This window comes from Crocodylus porosus, unplaced genomic scaffold, assembly GCF_001723895.1.
Source record: "Crocodylus porosus isolate Cpor-Errol unplaced genomic scaffold, CroPor_comp1, whole genome shotgun sequence".
Classification (NCBI taxonomy): Eukaryota; Metazoa; Chordata; order Crocodylia; family Crocodylidae; genus Crocodylus; species Crocodylus porosus.
This window is the reverse complement of record NW_017728926.1, coordinates 17,632,146-17,652,988: the sequence shown is the minus strand read 5'-3', so window position 1 is coordinate 17,652,988 and position 20,843 is coordinate 17,632,146. Positions and strand designations below refer to the sequence as shown.

Here is a 20,843-nt window from a genome sequence, read left to right as displayed (position 1 = left end):
AGCACGTGCTCCTCAGTTGCTAACAAAGAACGGCTCCCCCCTCGTCTTCAGAGTGACCATTTGGAGAAAGGAAGCATGAACTGTCCAGGGGCATTTTCTTCAAAGACCTTTTAAACTACTTGGCGGTTTTGGTGTTGCCCAAAGAAGATGGTTGTATCTGATTTGTGTTTCTGTGATGCAGCATATTAAAGGGTTGGGCTCTCACATGAAAGGATGCTGAACTGACTGAAGTTCTCATGCATTCTCTGTGTCAAATGAAAAAACCTGCTTTTCAAAGCCAGTGCAGCACGTCATCTCTAGAGAGGCAGTTGAGCACAATCTCGAGGTGGGGAGGAGGGATTGAAACCTGGCAGCCACAGTGAAATTCCCCTTGCCCATCCCCCTCGCCACTGCATTCCACCCGCCAAAATCTTACGAAGGGCTAAATGTCAATGCATGTGTTAGCTGCAAATATCAGTGCCTTATCCTTTGACCGTAAGGCCTGCATTTTGTAAGGGGATAACAGAAGTGCAAAAAGGCTTGTCGATGCCATGACAGGCTAAACTCACTGAATCCTCACTGCTGAGCACCTAGCTACATATCTCCAGTACCCCCCCACCTTTCTTCTCCACAACTGCTTGCCTACGCTTTGTCCTAGCCTCTTCCTTTATCTTCCCTGCAGCCAAAAAGAGAAGGGAAGGCAGGCAGGGAAGAAGTTTACTGGGAACGGGACTTGTTGCAATTTCCTGATTTCGTCCACGATAGCTTGGACCAAACTTACTTTTCCAGTTTCCTCAGCAAAGCGAAAACCCCAAATGCCTTCATTTGGGCTTTTCTTCCATCTGAACCAAAGCCTAAGCTTTTGTTTTCAGGGTCCTCGCCCCATTTTTTTAATACGAGTAACTTTAGGTAAATTTTCCGAATGCAAACCATTCCAAAAGGCAAAGTCCAAACAGAGAAACCTTTCCAATTTATTATTATTTACGTTACTAATTTCTGCCCAATGCTCAGCTGCATTTGGGGGATAGTTGCAAGCCCATCTGGAGCCCCGAAAGGACCTTCCCCAGCAACTTCTTAGTCCCAGAAAGCCAGGCCTGGCTCCAGTCCCCGGCTGGGCTGCTCCTCCGCTTTAACCAGCACATAACCCGCCTGCCAGGACCCGGCCGGCACCCTGAGGCACCCAAAAGCACCTCTTTTAAAAAGGGGGGTCGGATTTGCAGGCATAGGGCACGCCCCCTCTTTGGGGCGCCGCTAAACCCGAGAGGCCTTTGCTGTGTGTATATGTGTGCATGTGGGGGGGATATGAGCGCACGTGGGGGGGAGGGGTAACCCCTGGCGGCGCGGCCCGCACGCGGCGCGGGGCTTTTCCACGGCGCCCTCACGTCCCGCACGAGCGCAGAGGCGGGGCGGCGCCAGGCCCCGCTGGGCCAATGGGAGGCGGCCGCCGGGGCCGAGCGGACCAATAGCGCGGCGGGCCGGGCCGCGCATCTGCATGGGGCGGGTATAGGCGCGCGGGGCGGGCGCTCGGCCCACTCTCGCGGAGCTGCCGGCGGAGCCAGTCGCGTCGTGTCGTGTCGTGTCGTGTCGGGCTTGGGCGCTGCTGCGATCCCGGTGCGTGTGGGCGGGGAGCGGGGAGCGGGGAGCGCGCCCCGGGTAGCGGCCTGTGCTGGGCTGAGCGGGAGGCGGGTGGGAGCGGGAGCAGGGCTGCGCCCTGGGCAGGCGGCTTCCTCGGCCCTCCTCCCGCTTCCTAGTCCCCGTCCTTCCGCCTCTTCAAATACTTCTTCACCTTCTTCCTCTCCCCTCCTTCCTAGTCCCATCCCCCCGCGCGCATCTTCATCCTCCTCCCTGTTCCTCCTATTCCCTCTGCACACCTTCATCCTCCTCCCTGTTCCTCCTCCCATCCCCCCCGCGTGCATCTTCATCCTCCTCCCTGTTCCTCCTCCCATCCCCCCCGCGTGCATCTTCATCTTCCTTTTTCCTCCCTCCATTTCCTTATCCTCCCCCGTGCCCTGAATCCCTCCCTCCTTCCCTCCTGGGTTTCACTTCCCTGCCCACACAGGCGCTGTTGGGTGCGGAGCCAGGGCAGGGGCTTGGTGTTGAAACAGGAGGGCAGAGCAGCCATTCTGGGCTGCTCCCCTGCCTCGCATACCAGCTCCTCATCTAATCTGGGCACAGCTAGGGAGTGATTTGCAAGGCCTGCAGGCCCCTGGGTCGTGCTGATATCAGCCAGGCCAGGCACGCCGTAGCAGTCAGCACGTGCTCTTTGCAGTGGGAATCAGACCTCTAGAAACGGCCTCTTATGACTCAGCCGCAGTAATATATGCAGGTTACCCAAGTCCTCCTTTTCCTATGACGTTAGTGGTCCTGAGTAGGAGTGCACTTCCCTGTAGTGAGAAGAACTGAGTCATGCTGTATAGGTGGGAGGGAGCAGCTTTTGGGGTGCATATTTGCATGCTGTTCTGCAGCCTGCTTCCTCCAAAGACTAGATGAAATGCCCCTCTTAATGATTAACAGTCCAAGTGACAGTTTGTCTTGCATATTGCTCAGTCCCCTGGACCTTCTCTGTTGCAACAGTAGCTGCCCTTCAGCCCTGGTTCTCAAATATTGAATGTATTGCTTGAGCAATGTTCTCTGCTAGCGGCTGTCGTGAAATCTGACTGTGAAAATAATGAAACGTCCCATTACTTTTGGAACAGGGTGAGAGGTATCTGTCCGTAACCTGATGGGACTCTCCACGGTCTTGATGCATTAGTGAAAAAATGGTGCAAAGTCTCCTTTTGACAGGCACTGGGTTGGTGCAGGTGGACAGGAGAGGAATTTTAGTCATCCAGACTGGCCGTTAATGGCTGCGCTGAGTCACAGGGCAGGGATGCAGGCTTTGAGCTGTACAGGAAGGAAGCAAGCCCTTGTTTCGCTTCCAAAACCACAAATGGAGGCAATGCAGTCCCTGGCCTCCGCTTGAATAAAAACGTGGACTCTGAACAGTTGGGCATTTCCTGACTTCTGCATTCCCTGCCAGACTGGGTGCCAAGCATGGTCCTAAGGGCCATTGCATGGAAGGCATACAAATGAGCGAGCCACGTGCTGTATGTTGAGAGGTGGGATCTGAAGGAGTCCTGGCTAAGGTCGTACTGGTCTATGAATCTTATCTTGTGGAAGCAATGCATCAGGACCTCGCCTTGCTGCATTTGCTCATTACCTGGTGTAGGTGAGGTTGCAAACCTCCAGGAAATCCTGTTCAGCACCAAGTGGAAGTTCAAGCAAACTGCTGGTGGCTGCATAACAAAACCTGGGCCCTGTAGAGAGGCAGGACTCTGCCATGGACATGCCCTCGCGCTTCAGACTGCTTCATCGACTGCTGTCGTATTGAGCAGCAACGAGTGGCTGGGTCCATCTTTGACCATATTTCCTTACCAGAAGAGGGGCATTTGCGTAGTGATTTAGCAAGTGCAAGTTAGCCACAAAATCCTTCCCTTTTTTGGCAATGAAGATGCGGCCTAAAAGTCTCTTCAATCTGTTTAGTCCTGAGGTTGAAATTAGCTTAATGGGCCATGCCAGCTGCTTGTGTCATGTACTGTCCCCATGCACCAGAATTTGGGTGGGACATAAGACATCTGAGAGGCTTGATGTGACAGAATTCGGGACACCCCAAGTCCCAGCCTAGCGTGCGTTTCCCTGCCTGCCTTTTCCTGTCTTCCTAATAGGAAAATTGACCCTGTGGATAGATCAGGAGCAACTTAGTTGCCCAGTGTTTCCCCTCCTTTTTTTTTTTTTATAACTACTAAGATATAAAGCTGCCTCTGTGCAGACTTCATATTCATGGCTCCATCTCCAAGCACTGAATAGACTCCAGGAACATTTCTGCTTTCCAAATCCTTTTGTAGATATTGGCTTCTCTAGAGTCTTTTCTCCCCGGCACGCAGCCAGCACCATGAAGTCAGGCAGGCTGGAGCACACCTCGGTTGCGGTGGCGCTTGTTCTCTTTTCCCCTTCACAGCTGAGGTCGAGTGAATCGGGGCAGGAGGCACCTGAGCCGCGTTGGGGCAAACTATCCGGCAGACGGCTCTGTGCAGTTGTGTAACGCTGCAGCGCTGGAAACTGCATGGCTGCTAAGGAAGGGGAGGGGCTTTGGGGAGGGCATTTTGTCAAGGACGTTGGAGCAATGTGCCTCCTTGTCCGGGACCTTATGAGATGGCCACAGTGAGAAACGCTTAGGAGAAACAGTCACCTGCTTGTACAAGGGAGAAGTTCACTGCTCCATTTCCTTGTGAACTGACATCTCTCTTGGAAGGTAGGACATCATTTCTTTGATTGAACTGCAGCCCTGAAAATGAAAGTAAGATGCAGCCCATAGGAGAGCCTAATGAGCTTTCCTGTTTAAAAGCGGCCTCAGTTGGATTATAGGGTTTTGGGCCCCGGGAAAGGAAACACTGCATCATATCAGCAATCAAACATCGGGGCGGGCGGAGGAGTGTGTGCCCTAAGCTATCCCTGGGGGAAAAGGCAAGGGAATATAGAGGGGAGAGGAGATACAAGTCAGGATTGTCATGCTGCAGGACACTTGTGCAATCGCGTCTCTACCACAGATGGCTGTACAGTCAGACTGAACTTTGACAATCTGTGGCTCTTGCAGCAGAGCAGAAAAAGGTGGGGGTTGGTTTTTCCTCACCCCCCCCCCCCCAAAAAAAAACCCCCTCAATAAAAAAGGCTTCTTGTCCCCTTGCTCCTCACTCCCCCATTTCCGAATGAGTCAGACAGCTCACTGAGTTAAAGGGATGAAACAAAATGGCCTCCTTATGCTGGAGCAGAAGTCAGGGAGGGAGGTGATCCCCTTCCTTCTCTGGGAACCATCAGTTACAGCCCTAATCACAGTATTTTAGCAGTCTCCTTGAGGCTCTTTGTCCATTCCCAGAAGCAGTGACCCCACCAGGCTGGGATGGAAATGCTTCTAGATAAGGAGTCCTTGTAGAAACTAGCCTCGTTGCTTACACCATTGTACATGGCTGCTTCCTGGAGTTGGTTTAAAACCTGTCCAGCCTTGCATAACTGCAATAAATGGCATTTATTCTCCTTTGCATCCTAGGCTGAGGACACGTAATAGGAGCAGAGCCAATCTGCTATTGTCATGTTACTGATGTGCTGTGCTCCCCAGCACTAGCAGATATCTTTAAAGCTCTGCAACAATGAAGGCTGGGAGATTTCCCTTTCCTTTCCCCTTGTCAGATGAATTGCTCTCTCCACTGCGAGGTTTTCAGCATCCCAGCTAGAGCAGTGTTACTCTGCAGGCTGCTTGTTATACATCAGGTAGCTTTGGTCCCTTAATAGGTTGAGACATGCAAAGAAAAAGCATGCCAGAATATCTTTTTTTGGAGGCTCCCTTTGAAACACAGGGGAGGGAGACCTGAAGGGTATATTCACTCTAGTATACCCTAGTTAATCTGTGCTGCTAGCTCTGTTTAGGTGGCTGGGTACCAGAAAAGCTTTAAATAGAGACAGATTTTAGAGGACGTGATGGCTGATTTAGTAACTGGAGTAGAAAAGGCACTTACCAAAACTGATCCCTTGATCCATGTAAATCAGCATTTGTATACGGCTGCCCATTAGTACTGTTCTGTACAGGTAAGAGTGAACAAGCGATAGGTGCTTGATGCAGGAAAACAAATGGGGGACATGGATGGAGAAAATGGAAACTTTTATGTTCTCTGCACCTGCAGATGAGACCTATACCATATGGAGTACCAATGAAGTGGCTGTTAAAGTTACTTGCCCTTGACTACAATGAATGGGACTGGCAACCTCTGCATTTCAAAGCTTTTCCATAAGGGGGCTTTACCTACTACCTGTGTGTATCAAGGATGCTTTACTTTTCTCTGGGCTGGTATTTTTCAAAGGAACTCTTGTGTAAATCATTTTGCCACCTTTCTGAAAGCTCTTCAGGCCAAATGAACCAGTTATACTATTTCTAAAACACAGAGAAGAAACTTTTTAGCAAAGGAAAAAATAACTGCTCTTCACTTCTTGTAACTTTTTTTCTTATGTCTGCTAAAGAAAGGGAGTAGCAATATTGACTGTGTTGGTGCCACTTGGTGATGCCACTTGGTGATACCACATGGTTCTGTTTTGTGTCTCTCCCTCCTTAATATGTACTTTTTTGCAGGTATTCAAAATGTCAGTTCTCAAGGTCCACGCTCGTGAAATCTTTGACTCCCGTGGGAACCCCACTGTTGAGGTAGATCTTTATACCAACAAAGGTGAGTTTTCTTTTTCTGAACTCAACTTGTGCAACACTCCTGGCCAGAAACAACTCACACCTGCAAGGTGGTCCCCTCCATATGCCAGGGTCTCCTGGTGATGTGAAATGGGCTTACATGGAGAGAGATTAAGGAAGAAGAGCTAGATGGTATTCGGTTGGCGTATAAAACTTTTTATGGTATTACTGTTACCTGAGTCGTTCTGGGGGAGGAGGACGAGAGAACCCCTGAATCTTACGGCTTATTTTGGAAGATGTAGGCTCAGGGAGTTTCTCCCTCCAGCCCTTTTGTGTCTATTTCTCATTTTAATAGGCTTCTCTGTAGCGTGGAGGCTGCTGCACAGGAACCTATCCAGGGAGAATCTCTGGTTTCAGCACCTATCTAGTAGTAGCTGGCAGACTGAGACCAGTGGCTGGCAAATTATCATGGGGTCTCCACTTCTTAGTTTCAAGGCCCCCCCCTCCCTGCTCCCCCAAGTATGAAAGGGTGCTAATTGGTACTCCACAGGCGAGGCTTTCATAGATTTCATAGACATTAGGGCTGGAAGGGACCTCGGGAGATCATCGAGTCCAGCCCCCTGCCCAAAGGGCAGGAAGTCAGCTGGGGTCATAGGATCCCAGCAAGATAAGCATCCAATTTACTTTTGAAGGTGTTCAATGTAGGTGCTTGAACCACCTCCGCTGGCAGACTGTTCCAGACCTTGGGGGCTCGGACAGTAAAGAAATTCTTCCTTATGTCCAGCCTGAAACGGTCTTGCAGGAGTTTGTGACCGTTCGACCTCGTCATCCCTTGGGGCGCTCTGGTGAACAGACGTTCCCCCAGATCCTGGTGGTCACCCCTGATAAACTTATAGGTGGCCATCAGATCACCCCTGAGCCTGCGCCTTTTTCCAGGCTAAAGAGTCCCGTGGCTCTCAGCCTGTCATTGTAAGATCTGTTTTCCTGACCTCTGATCATGCGCGTGGCTCTCCTCTGGACTCTCTCAAGCTTCTCCACATCCTTTTTGAATTGTGGAGCCCAAAACTGGACGCAGTACTCCAGCTGCGGCCTCACCAAGGCCGAGTACAAGGGGAGAATGACGTCCCGGGATTTGCTCGAGAAGCATCTATGGATGCAAGCCAGTGTTTTGCTCGCTTTACTAGCTGCAGCATCGCATAGCAGGCTCATGTTCATCTTGTGGTCAATGATGACCCCCAAGTCTCTTTCTTCTGTAGCGCTAACCACCGTAGCACTGCCGAGCCTATAAGGGTGCTGCAGGTTTTTCCTCCCAAGGTGGAGAACCTTGCATTTATCGGTGTTAAACACCATGAGGTTCTCGTCTGCCCATTCACGTTTTTCTTCTGCTTTTACTATTACTCCTGATCAACTCATTAAGCTACATGGACTATTGAAGCCCAAGGAAGAACTTCCACCCGATTTCCCCATGATGGACTCTGTTGGCCTAATTAAGCTGAGCATGGACAGTGGGGTTTCCAGTGAGTGTGTGCTCATGGTCACGTCCTGTGCACAGAGCTGAGAACCTCCCTGTGCTGCAAGCTTTGCCAGCAAGTGATGAGTAGAGTTTGGGAAATTGGATGGAGGGAGACAAAGCACATTACTGGTTTGACTCTTGCTGCCCTGTGCTTGGGTGTTAGAACAAGCTGATGTGCCCACTAATAATGCTTTCTCTGTCCAAGCTGCTGCCTAATGAGTTTGGAAGCGCTAATAATTTTCTCATGTGTCAGAAAAGTGAGCACTAAATAAGCTTGCTTTTAGTTTGCACAGCTTCCCCTGCAGGCTTTGTGATTACCAGCAAGTCTGAAGTAGACCTTTTTACCCATGTCTCCTACAAACCTGCATGGGAATTTCTGAACTTGAAAACAGGGGCTCTAGGAGGGTAGCCTTTAAATGAACTACCTACCCTCAAGAGGGCTGGTATGCTGTTGCTGGCAGCTTTGTGTGTGGCTAGTGGAGCTTACCCTGCTTGGAGCAGGGATGAACATCACTGAGGACTAACTGGGGGAAAGCCCCCGTGTAAGCAACAGCCTTCGGCTCTATACTTCAGCAGCCACCAGCGGTGGTTTTGGCTTGCTCCTCTGCTCTGCCTTGCCCTCACTCCTCCCTTTTAAAGGGTACCTCAAGTTCACCTCTCTAGTTTTGACTTCTCTTCAGAAGTGCTCTCTACCACTTCCTGTAGTTGAGCAATCTCTCTTCCTCAGCAGTTAGCCGACTGTAGGCCCCGGGCTGCAGTGCAAGCCTAGGGAAAAAAATCTATCAATGCCTTTTGCTCCAACACTGCTATTTCAGTGTGGGATGTTCCTAGACCAGGGGTGGCTAAATGTGGCCCGTAGGCTGGATGCGGCCTGCCAAGCCATTCTATCCAGTTCATGGGGGCCCCTAAAAAAGTTTAGAAAATTAATATCCATCTGCCCTTGGCTGCCTGTCATGTGGCCCTTGATGGCTTGCCAAAACTCAGTAAGCAGCCCTCCGCTCAAAATAATTGCCCAGTCCTGTTCTAGACACTGCTAGACAGCTTCTTTGCTGTAATTGGGGCTGCATATCTAACCTCTTTCATCTCTGTTGGTCACGGCAAGGTCAGCTCCTGCTCCTTAGTAGGTTCTTTTTGTTTGGTGCCCCATATCTGATGAGATCTGACACTTCCATTGTGCTGATCCATACTAGGGTGGCTTGGTGGAATGAGCACTTACAATAGCTGTAATACATCAATGCCTTCTCTTAATGAGATGTCCCAGACTAATCTCCCTGGTGTAGTGGGATGAGGACAGAAGATCGGTGGGATCCAAGTGGACTCCTTATTTCTAAAGCGAGTGATCCCCTGTTTGCTTATGTAGAGCGATCTCAGCAAGGACAGTGGAGTGCCTGGAGCTTATGCTTAGCTTGAGGGGGCAACTTTTAAATGACTAGAAAACCGTTCTGGCAGTGGGCAAATCCATAGCATGACCTACCCCATCAGGACTAGTCTGAAATGGTTCTTCTGCTTTTGCTAGGAGCCAAAAATTGTATTTGCACTCTCTGTATTGAGTAAACCCTGGCAGGGATCTTCTTTAATAGGAATTAAGTGATGCTTCTCTGGCTAACTTGAGGCAGTTGCCAGTCTCTGCTAGATGCCTCCATTGCTTAGTGACATATGGGTAGCTTATCCATCTGCCTATGAGTCATGGAGAGCCCGTGTCTGCTGCAGACACAGAGGCGGCAAACTCTTGGTTGGTTGGTTGGTTGGTTGGTTTGTTTTTGTTTGTTTTTTTGGGGGGGTTGTTAATCCAGCCCATCTTCCACAAGCCAAGCTGTCTTAATGGGTTAATCATATAGTCAGAAGTTCTATTAGGGAGGAAAGTTTCCTGATTCAGCAAGGAGATCCCAGTGTGAAGAGGGTATCTCTAGTGATGTCGCATTAGTGGCCCAGGCACACGAGGCTCCTTGGGATCCAGTTCCCTGTGAGTTGCATACCTTTTTTCTGTTTTAATCAGGTCTGTTCAGAGCTGCTGTTCCAAGTGGTGCCTCAACTGGAATCTATGAGGCTCTGGAGCTCCGTGACAATGACAAGACTCGCTTCATGGGAAAAGGTAAAACCCCAAACTCACTTATTTCTCTGCAGTGTCCAGCCTGAGCTGATGTGCAGGACATGTTGCTGCCAGTATTAGAGCGCCAGTTCTTGTGCCAGCTGCCTCCTGTTGGATCACAACAGAGCTGCTTGACCCTCCATCCCATCCTCCCTGCTGTGCATTAATGTGATGGTTACTGGCCTACATGAAGTCATTTTAACAGAAAGTTGGGTTGAATTGCTGCATGGAAATGCTCTGATGCTGTGTTCTCAGAGCTCTAGGCCAGCTAAAGCTGGCAACAGCAAGCACCTTAAATGCATGTGCTTGCCTAGGTGAGTATACAGAGCTCAGCCGCTCCTGTTTAGCTGGTCCTGGATCTCAAGGTATGCAATAAGCTATTTCATCAGTCAGCTTTTGTGTTGCCCTGCATGTGACTTCACACAAGAGAACCCTTTGTGGAGCACAGAACAGGTGCTGAATGATGGGGATTCAAGCCACCCAGTCTAAGAGCTCATTATCCAGATTTGCTAGCTAGTGGAATGATGACTGTGTAGAGCCTGGAGAGAGCTTGTGGGCTGAGTGCTGAAAACACTGTCCCCAGAACCATTTGGTAGCAATCTGTACAGTCTGGTATCAAGTTGAGGAAGAAAAACTAAAATTTCCTACTGATGGAATCTGCAATCCAAAGCAGCTGGTGGGGATGCTGAACTAATTTTAAAAGGAAGCTTGCCTGTTGTGCTCCAGATTCTCTGCAGATGTTGTCCAGTTCAAAGAACAGCTGCATTTAGTCAACTCCATCTTGTTTGGGGCAGGAGCTTATCTTGCGGAGAGGGCAAAGTTAGCTTTCGAATTGCAGTCTTTAGGATGGGCCTGCAAAAAGTATGATCATGAGCTACTGCAGTCCTGATCATGGTGACTTGGAGGGAACTGCCAAGTGATAACTAGAGCCTGTGCATTTGTGCAGTTTTGTCTGTAAACAAGTGTGAAAGTGCCCACAATCAGTGAAATGCTTGGTTTATAAACCTGTCTCCTTCAGGGGTGCAAAGCTGTTTCTTTCCTGTGGCTGTAATAGCCTGTCAGTTTGAGTAATTAATGCAATCACTTAACATTATTTGCACTGGTGAGGTTTGTACATTGATATCTGTTACTTCCATTACTCTGGGGTGGCGGGGGGATCATGTATATTTAGAATCGCTGAAGGCCTCCATGGTGCTGTTTATTCTACATGGAGTCGGGTATTCCTGCTGTGTATCAGAGTCAGGAGTGATTAAACCGTTGTTGGTTTTCACTTGAGACGTGGTTACTATCCAGGGGGAACTAGATCCCAATATAATGCAATATCCATATTGGGAAAGAACTGGGATCTTCATTGGATTATGCTCTTCAATTAAAATAATAAAAGAGCTTGGCCCAAAAGCATAACAATAAACATGGGAATGCAAAAAATTCCCAGCTGGTCAAGACTTGGAGCCCCTCTGGTAGAACAGAAGGACTTGATGTCTCAAATTTAGCCACATCAAGTGCTTGGAAGCACTCCTAGGTAAGGAGGGGAAGCCAGATATTTCTCTGTGCAACTAGGATTTTGAGGGCTTATCTGTTGCTGCTGGCGATTCTGTGTATGGAGCCCCAGCTGTCTGCTTGAAATTACATCAATGTCTACTGCTAGCAAGCCTGTCTGAAGACTGTTGTGTCGGGCAAGGAATGAGATGCGGGAGCAACAGGCTTTCAGATCTCCAATAAAGAATGAAGGGAAATTAGGCTGAAGCTTTGAGCAGATGGCAGGCAAGAGCCTCTGTTAAATAATGCAGGTTGAATCTGCCTTCGCTATTCTTAGTCAGTTTTATTTAATGGGCTTGCTCAATGTCCTCTAAACAAAGGAGCCTTTTGTACCAGGTACTAGCTTGCATCTTGTTTGAGAGCCCTCATCACAAGGGGGGGGAGGGGGGTGTGCTGCTGAATTTTTCTATATCCTGTGCTGATGGAGAAAAAGCAGTCTATCACGGATTTGGGGGACTGATCTCTTGTAATGACAGGCTCTGTATTTTGCAGGCATAACTGACTTGCTGGATTGTTTTGATTCTGGGTTGAACAGCTGGGCTGATTCTAGCTGTGTACAGAAGTAGCATGGCTGTGTGTGCTGATCCTGCATCTGTCTTCCTCCTTTCATTCATTTGTCCATCAAAGGAAAATGTTGGTGCATGGGCAGCACCTTGTACTGGCAGGCAGCTGCGTCACCCAAGGACAGAACTCTGCTACCTGCACCCATGTGCAGGACATGACCTGGCTGCAGATATTTAAACAAATAAAAATTGGCCCCTTTCTTAAATCCCCATTCCCTTGCCTCCTTTCCCACCCCTGCTACTTAAAGATCCTGGAGGTCTTTCCTGAAAGTTGCCATGTTCAGCCAATGAAGGCCTGAAGTGCTGCAAATTTCATAGTGGATTGTGGAACTGGGCAAGATGCCGGGGGGCATAATCGACCAGGATTGGCTGGAGATGAATAACTTGCGCTGTCTTGTGACCTCTTTGCTTCTATCTGCTGCTGAGGATAGGGCATTCTGCTAGCCTGAGATGGCGGCAGTCCTTCCCAGGCTGGCCTCTGACCTTTTTTTTTCCTCTTCCTCCTCCTGCATGGTCTGCTTTGTTCTTCTATGGGCTTTCATCTCTTCCTTTACTCTTGTCCATTTCACTCTGTCAGGTGTATCCAGAGCTGTTAAGTATGTTAACGAGTTCCTGGCGCCAGCATTGTGTACTCAGGTAATGGATGCTTGTTTCATTGCAGCCTGTCACATGGACAGATTTCTCCAGTGCATGGTCTTGCAAACTAACCTTCCAGCAGGCATTCTTAGATGATGGCTATTTTCCATGATATAACTTGCCACATACCTGAGCTCATGTCCTGAAAGCATTTAGATTTGGCATTGAAAACCAAGGTTTGATGGGTGGGAAAGAATGACATGGGGTGGTTGGGGTCAGATTTCTCTCTAGTGATCATCTATTAATGCCTGCCTGGCCTGTGTTTGATCAGTGATTTGATGTGCTTGTTCCTTCCAGGTGTCTCAAAAGCTGTTGAGCACGTCAATAAAACAATTGCACCTGCACTGATTAGCAAGGTAGGAGCATTCATTATTTAACTAACACCAATTAATGCAAATACAGCATTTCCCAGTAGTAACTAGTTTTGCCTCCCTAAATGATGGTCCTTTACTGATAAGTAGCTGGCCTTTGTGCGAGTGCATGAGAACAAGCTCCCTTCTAAGGACAATAACAGCATCCACTCAGTGCAGCTATAACCCAGAGTTACCCAAAATGTCTGACTTAGTCGGTGGCAACATCTGTATTTTGCAGCACACCGATCCACCTTGTGAATGTTCAGTGCACACTCGCTCCTCATGCCAAAAACTCAAAACCCATCTTGTGTAATACTTGGTTCTTAGAAGCTTAAAGACTGGGATTTCAGTTTCAACGTAGTTTATCAGCCTGGCTTGACTCAGAGTCAGTTATCCAAGCCAGCTTATTTTTTCAGTAGCATCCACAGTAAGTGATGTGGTTGCAGTGGTAACAACCTCTGGAGACAAGTCAAAAAAGTTAGAATGAGGGGGAAAGCGTATGCTGGGTGTGAAAATCTGAGTGAACTCGAGTCAGTCATCCTTATTTACAGTCTAAATGAGGAATATGCAGTTTCACTTGTCCCTCTCCTGGGTTGGGGTGGAGATGGAGGTGGGAAGGCTGACTTGACTAAAGTGGGGATTAAGAATTTCCTTCAGAGCTTGGAAGAAATGCAGTTGGGGCTCAGCAGGGGTGGTTGGGGGGGTGGGGTTTATTACCTGCCTCTTCAAGCTTATCCAGGTTTACTTGATTACAGTTTATACCGAACTAGAAGCCAGTAGCCATTCATATAGTATGGCTTTCCTGCTCTGCCATTGCATACAAAGTTGTCCTCCTGGGACTGTAAATGACTGGGAGTTGCAAACTTTGCACCTCTTTAGGCCTCCAGCTAATACCGGCCCTTGGAATTGAGGCGGTGAAGAAATCCACAGGCTGGCAGGTGACACAGTATGGCTTTATTTCTCAGTGGGGTTTCACCTTGTCCTTCCCTTCTGTAGAACATCAATGTTGTGGAGCAGGAGAAGATTGACCGACTGATGCTGGAAATGGATGGATCAGAGAACAAGTGTAAGTGACACTTGCTCTGCAGACTTGCTTGCTTGGCAGCGAGCGTGTCCTGGATTGTGGTGTGAAGGCAGTGAAGTTTCTGAGCAGTAGTCAGAACTGTCCGTGTCCCCTACCTGGGGAAATGAGCTTAGCTCCTTGCAGAGGGGCTGTGGGCAATGGAGGCTCAAGCCTGAGGCTTCATTCATCTAGTTGGCTCATCTGCTCATCTCCTCACACTGTGAGGCACCCTTTAATGGCACTTGTAGTTCTCCAGGGTGCCCTGGCACACTGGTTGGGAATCATTGCTCTGCGCCATGGCCCTCGCTACTTTACCATGATCCCTAATGGCCCACAGGAATAGTCATTGATAAAGGAGGTGCCTACTCCTTTTACTAGTCTACTGATAGGACTGTGGGCTCTATGTGCTGGTAACCCATCGGTCCATGGGACAGAATTTGTTCAGAAATAAGGAAAGCCCCTCAGTAAATGGAATTGAACCAAGTGAGAGCAAAGAAGGGAGCTTGGCTTGAGACTGCCTAGGTTGTGGTCAGTGGCTCAAACACTGGCTCATTTATAGATTATAAAATTAAAGGCATAATCCCATTAACATAGCTGACTTCCTCTGAGGTGAGGTGGGTTTGATCTGTATAATACACCAGGTGACAGTTTCCCTATTCTGTTCCAGCCAAGTTTGGTGCTAATGCCATTCTGGGTGTGTCTCTGGCCGTGTGCAAAGCTGGTGCTGCTGAGAAGGGTGTACCCCTGTACCGTCACATTGCTGATCTTGCTGGGAATTCTGAAGTCATCCTGCCAGTTCCTGTAAGTCTTTAGTTTTGCTGCTTTCCTGATGTTCCTTTCTTACTTTTGTGGGAAGGGATTTTCCAAAATGCCAGAAGGACAGAGAGTGTGGCGTTGCAAGATTATGGGACTCTTGCTTCTCACTGGCTACTCATAATCTACTTCCTTCCCCCCGAATGACACCAAAGCTGCAGCAGGGTGCATCAGCACAGTACTGTTGACTTTGGAGAAGAGCTCAACTAATAGCTTGGTCAAAGGGTCTCTTGCTAAAACTCGCTTTCAGAACCTAAACTGTGGTTGAGGGTGCAGATAAAGCAGACTGTCACAAGACTTGTGCTGCAATGTTCTTGGTGCGCTATTTAGGGAAATGAGTAAGCCTTCAGTGCACAGTGAGAAGGGTCCAGGGTGAGTGAACCAACAGCCTGGGGACTTGAGGGCAGGAGTAAGGCCTGTGAGTCATTACCTGCGTTGGCACTGACCTTGGTTAGCCAAGAATTGGACCCAAAGGAGCAGCTGGTTTGGACAGCAGACTGTTGCCTGTGAAGGGAAAGGAGCATCATACGAAACCACTTAAGTAAGGTTTATATTGGTTGTGGCTAAAAATGGAAGGTTCAGTGTTCCTAACAGAGAGCTGACCCTGACCCCTGTTCCGTTCCTTTCCTTTCCAAGGCTTTCAATGTGATCAATGGTGGCTCCCATGCTGGCAACAAGCTGGCCATGCAGGAGTTCATGATCCTTCCTGTTGGTGCTGAGAGCTTCAAAGAAGCCATGCGCATTGGTGCTGAGGTCTACCACAACTTGAAGAATGTCATCAAGGAGAAATATGGAAAGGATGCGACCAACGTGGGTGACGAGGGTGGCTTTGCTCCCAACATCCTGGAGAACAAAGAAGGTAAAAAAGCAGAGTTGAGCTTGGGGAGTAAAACTCTGGTATCACATACCAGTGGCAGCAGGGCTGAACTTGCTTTGGCAGAGCACAGGCTCTAAATCTCTTAGACTATTGTCACAGTCTCTTTGACTGTTGTCCTTGCTGTTCCTTTTTGATGGACTTTGAATTACACATCAGCTAGTCCAGTCTCCTACAGCTTTCTTGGGATAAACTTGATGTACTGGGTACTATTTACTGCCACTTGCACAAGACCAGGCTTCCCACTATCAGAATCTCCCTGGGCTCTGCCTGGATTGTAACTAATAGAGCCATCCCATGAACTTGTGCAGCTGAACAAGGTAGCTTGGGTTTTAGTGACTCACTGCAACTTCATTCCTGTGTTGCCTTTGTGGAGGACAGCCATGTTCTGCTCAGGAGCATTGTGGGGGATTAGAAAGGGGTAAACATGTTAACATCCATCTCAGTTGGGCGTGAACACTTAGCTTGCACTGAAGAGAATTTGCTGTTGCTGGTCTGCCCTTAACCCTGCCTCCCTTGTGGTGAAGGGGATGTCTTAAGTTACTTTTTGGCAGCATGCAACCTGACAAGCGGAGTGAAGGGGTGGAACAAACAGACCTCTGTTCCAGTGCCTCAGTTGCTGAGGCAGCACAAGCCTCTGGGAGCAAAGCCACCTTTCCAGCAATGTGGAAAGTGCCTTCACCTGTGCCTAGCAGCATGCAGCAGTCATCTGCCACGCAGTGAGGAGGGGAGCCACTTAGCATCCAGTAGGGTGCTAAAGACGCTCCTGTACTACCAGAAAGCTGTTTGCCACAGAGTCCACAGTTGCCTTCTAAAATGGTGTTCTGCTGAGGTGCCTGAGCAAACATCCAGGGGCTCTCTGTATCCCAAAAGCTGCCATTTCTCCTTAACGCTAACTGATAAGATCAGTCAATTTTAACTTTATTCTTCCCTATCCTCCTGCCTTTTCTTCCCCTGCCCCCTAAAGAACTGTGTTAATTATTAGAGTCGTCTTGAATTGTTAAGTTCCATCTGGAAATCAGTACTGCTTCTGGCTAATTCTCTTGCAGCTCACTCTAGATTACCACCAACACTGCTTTACTCTTATCAAATACAGTGTGAAGCTTGTTACTGTAAATAATCAGGTGCAGCTGCCACTTGGCTCAATGTCTGGGAGGAGTGATGGGGGTCTTATTTCTGTCTCATGATGATCACCCAGCAGTCCCCTTTTCAGGCAGCCAAGTGGTGCTGTGTACCAAAGGGCTCTGCAGCCAGGCCTCCTGTCAGGAATAGCCGCTGGTATTGTGGGGCTGGGTGGGGCAGGGAAGAGCACAACTGCAGCCCTTGGGTTGTGAGAGGAAGGAGGGAAATAGAATCCTGTTTTGCCCCACCACAGAGCAAGCTAAATTTACCACTCCAAACTGCTGTAAATGGCATACTTTGCAGGGTCTGGGTGCTTGCCACCACCTACTGTAAACTGTCTGGATCTGGAGGTGGATCCTTCAAGTGGAAGTGCGTTTTCACATTCGTGTCCATGCTCAGTGGTGTTGAAGGCCGCCATGCGGTTTTCTGTAAGTGGCGCATGAGTCCTCTTAAGGTTTAGACGCATGCACAATATTGAAATAAGCATTAAAGTTTTGGAGGAACACACTAACCCAGGCTCAAACTTTTCAGCTCTGGAGCTACTTAAGAATGCCATCAACAAGGCTGGCTACAGTGACAAGATTGTCATTGGCATGGACGTGGCTGCCTCTGAGTTTTACCGTGATGGAAAGTATGACTTGGACTTCAAGTCTCCTGATGACCCCAGCAGATACATCACCCATGACCAGCTGGCTGACCTGTACAAGAGCTTTGTCAAGAACTACCCTGGTGAGTGGTACTTGCTACCTGGCTAGTGAATGGTGATCTGATAAAGGAGTTGCCAAGGGAAAACCATTAGGCCTATGTGCACTGTAGTAAGATGGCCAAGGATAGAACTATACCAATATTGGAAGTGGAATTTAAATAGCTCGAGAGAATGGCCTGTCATCTTCTGCCTGGGGTTGGGTATAAAGCCATTAGTTGGGTCCCTTGTGGATCCTGTTAGATAGCTTGTAATGCAGACTCATGTCCAGAGAATTAGGAGGGGTGGGGAAGAAGCACATTGGCAGAACCATGAGGCATAACTCGGGGCTTTGCCCCTAAGCTTCTCTGCTTTCATAATCACCAGGCCTTGTTCGGTGGTATTCCAAGTGCCTGCGGATTCACTTATTCTAACTAAAAGGCAGACTTTCTTTCTCCTCTCAGTGGTGTCCATTGAAGATCCCTTTGACCAGGATGACTGGGCAGCTTGGAAGAAGTTCACTGCCTGTGTGGACATCCAGGTTGTCGGTGATGACCTGACTGTAACCAACCCTAAGCGCATTGCCAAGGCGGTGGACGAGAAAGCCTGCAACTGCCTGTTGCTCAAAGTCAACCAGATTGGCAGTGTGACCGAGTCCCTGCAAGCGTAAGTCTCACCCTTGCATTTCTGCCCCTGTTCTTCACACAGAGAAGGGTTAGCCAGTAAGGCCAACAGGGGTTCTTAGCTAATAAAAGCCCTGAAAAGGACAAACATGCACAGATTTCCTCCTGTTGGCACACTGCAGCTGCTGCTTAATTGAGTAGAATCTATCCAAGCAGTAGCTGAAGCTGTACTGTTGATGAGTGGAAATTTAAACCAACTTTATTCTTTGCAGAGTTCTCAAAAAGGTGGCAAAATGATTTAAACAAGAGCTCCTTTGAAAAATAAATGCAACACAAGTTGCAGACTAACAAATGACTTTTCCCTGGGTCCTGATAAATGCAGAACTAAAGTATATTGCATGAAATGCTCTTTACAGCCTGTTCCCATTCCACAAGTCATTAAGTGATAATGGGCTAGACAGTCTCTTCCCAGAATAAGAATAACTATTGATAATTAGCAGCCCATTGTAACACTTGGGGCAAAATGTACCAACTGCATGGGAGGAACTTTGTTTGGCACTCATAGCCTCTGGACAAATGTAGACTGTCCAGCAGTGGTTCTGTAGCACAGGCTCTTATTGTTATCTTACTCTCTTTCTTTAGCTGCAAGCTTGCCCAGTCCAATGGCTGGGGTGTGATGGTGAGTCACCGTTCTGGAGAGACTGAAGATACCTTCATTGCTGACCTGGTGGTTGGTCTCTGCACTGGACAGGTCAGTATCTAAACCTGAAATGATTTTTCCCTGTGATAGTAAGTAAATGGGCTAGGTTAGTAGCATCTGATACACGGGCTCTTCCACTCCCACCTCCCCCACATTAATCTTGTGTATGGAGGTCTAACTAGAAGCGCTAAAGAAATATACCAGAATTCCTCTCTCTTCATAAGCTAAGAGATTTCCTTGTGGCATCGCTAATAAATCTGTGACTACTCCATATCAGCTGCTGATTCACTAATTGTTTAAGGTCCATCATTAGTCTTACTACTAGTTTTATATGGCAGAAAGCAGGGGCAGCTTAGCATGGTGTCTACAGGAATAAGATTCCCCTCATTTCTAGCATAAGACAGGAATTCAGTCCTGACTTCTTTTTCCTGGCAGGCTCATATTTAGCCCAATAGGAACTAACTTCCCAATGCTTGTCTTTCAGATCAAGACTGGTGCCCCTTGTAGATCTGAGCGTCTGGCTAAGTACAACCAGATCCTGAGGTGAGGATGGGAAGGAGCATACTGGACCAGGGCTGGCTGGGGGCAAATAAAAATCTAGGTAGTGGCCTTGTTTTAGGAACCAGACATAATGTTCATGTGACAGCTGGGCCTCTGGCTGTTCTATGCTACAGCTCTGCTGCATCTCACATAGTTCAGGGAAGCAAGCATTACAATGGCAGAACAAGGGATGTGCTAACACAGGCTGAGAACACCTTACTTTAAACTTTAAGGGCATGTAAGAGGATGCTACCATTGATACAGATGTCTACAAGTAAGCAGTTGAGTATTGGGAGTGGGCTTGTTCTGAAATTGCCTAGTAGTGGTAGCACATGCTAGGTTGAATGTGAGGTTTGCAGCAGCAATGTCACAAGAGGAATTTGGACACCGCCTGCACAGCTGAGGACGTTAGTCTCCCTAATGCAGCACTGCTGCGTGGGGGGTGGGCTTCACACCAGTTCTGCAGGTAGGCGTGCCATGTTCTCTGCTTGTACTCAAACCTGTTTCTATCCCAAACAGAATTGAAGAGGAGCTTGGCAGCAAGGCGCGTTTTGCTGGCAGGAACTTCAGGAACCCCCGCATCAACTAAGCTGAGCTTGTCAGGCAGCTGCTGTTCCGGATAAAAGCACTAGTCACCTAATTAGCTCGCAACTCCCTGTACTAGAAGGAAGGGCAGCTGAAGGAACAAGACCTGTTTGCAGGTCCTCTCACCCAAGACACCCTAGATGACTTCACCTAGTATGTTTTTCCCCAGCTCTGATCTGTTGCTCTTAAGCACTTCTGCTTTTGTAGAACAGTCCTTGTGGGGGAGTTTCTGTATTAAAAACCATCTTGGAACAATGTATAAAGGCCCCACTCTGACCTCGTGACTGTGGGCTTAAAACACTTTCACCCCCATCTCAATGTGTGGAGCCTTGTAACTTGGCAGTGCAGCCCCAGGTACCTGCAAACAAACAGTAGTGTTCTTGTGAGGTAAAATAAAAGCATACAACAATCCCAGTAAGGTGTGGCTTCATGTTTCGTTTCCTAGAAAGTCTTTCTAGGGGTAGGGGAAGAGATGCATCATAACCTGTGTATACACACACTCTGCTGAAGGCCCTTTCCTTGGGTATCGGCTGAAGGGCTCCTGGCACTTCTTTTTTCTAGGTAAAAGACGGCTTGGTTATCTGCGCCCTGCATATTCATGGCTGTGCAGTGAGTTCTCTGCCTTCCTGTGTAGAGTTCACTTTGACTCGGTCACTTCTTGTTCCTGTTGTGGTGAAAGGCTTGAGACCTCTCTCCTAATATCTTGTATGCCATCTTTTCCTCTTCTGTCTCAATCTGGCTAGTGGCAGTGAGCTGGCATTTCTCTTAAGGACTTGATCCACGTGGACAGCATGCTCCAAGGTCTGAGTATTGTATGCCTTGGCTTCTGGGTTTTGTTTCAGTGGGGTCCCTAGATGGGGGGGGAGGGGGGAATCTCTTTGGATGGACGCTGCTGTGGTTAGTGGGAACCTCTCCTCTCAAACATGCTGCAGTTGCCTGTATGGCATTTAAAAAGCACTGT

At 48.4% G+C, this 20,843-nt stretch overlaps 1 protein-coding gene across 1 annotated transcript; it reads left to right on the top strand.

The window, feature by feature from the left end:
• The first annotated feature begins 1,567 nt into the window (after positions 1-1,567).
• Positions 1,568-20,296, top strand: ENO1 (enolase 1). Its single transcript, XM_019541628.1, has 12 exons — positions 1,568-1,590; positions 6,137-6,230; positions 9,697-9,792; positions 12,825-12,883; positions 13,877-13,946; positions 14,611-14,744; positions 15,393-15,615; positions 17,284-17,481; positions 17,899-18,100; positions 18,700-18,808; positions 19,242-19,300; positions 19,817-20,296. Exons 2-12 carry the CDS (start codon positions 6,146-6,148, stop codon positions 19,884-19,886), a joined length of 1,305 nt encoding a protein of 434 aa, XP_019397173.1. The 5' UTR covers positions 1,568-1,590; positions 6,137-6,145; the 3' UTR covers positions 19,887-20,296.
• Positions 20,297-20,843: the final 547 nt, after the last annotated feature.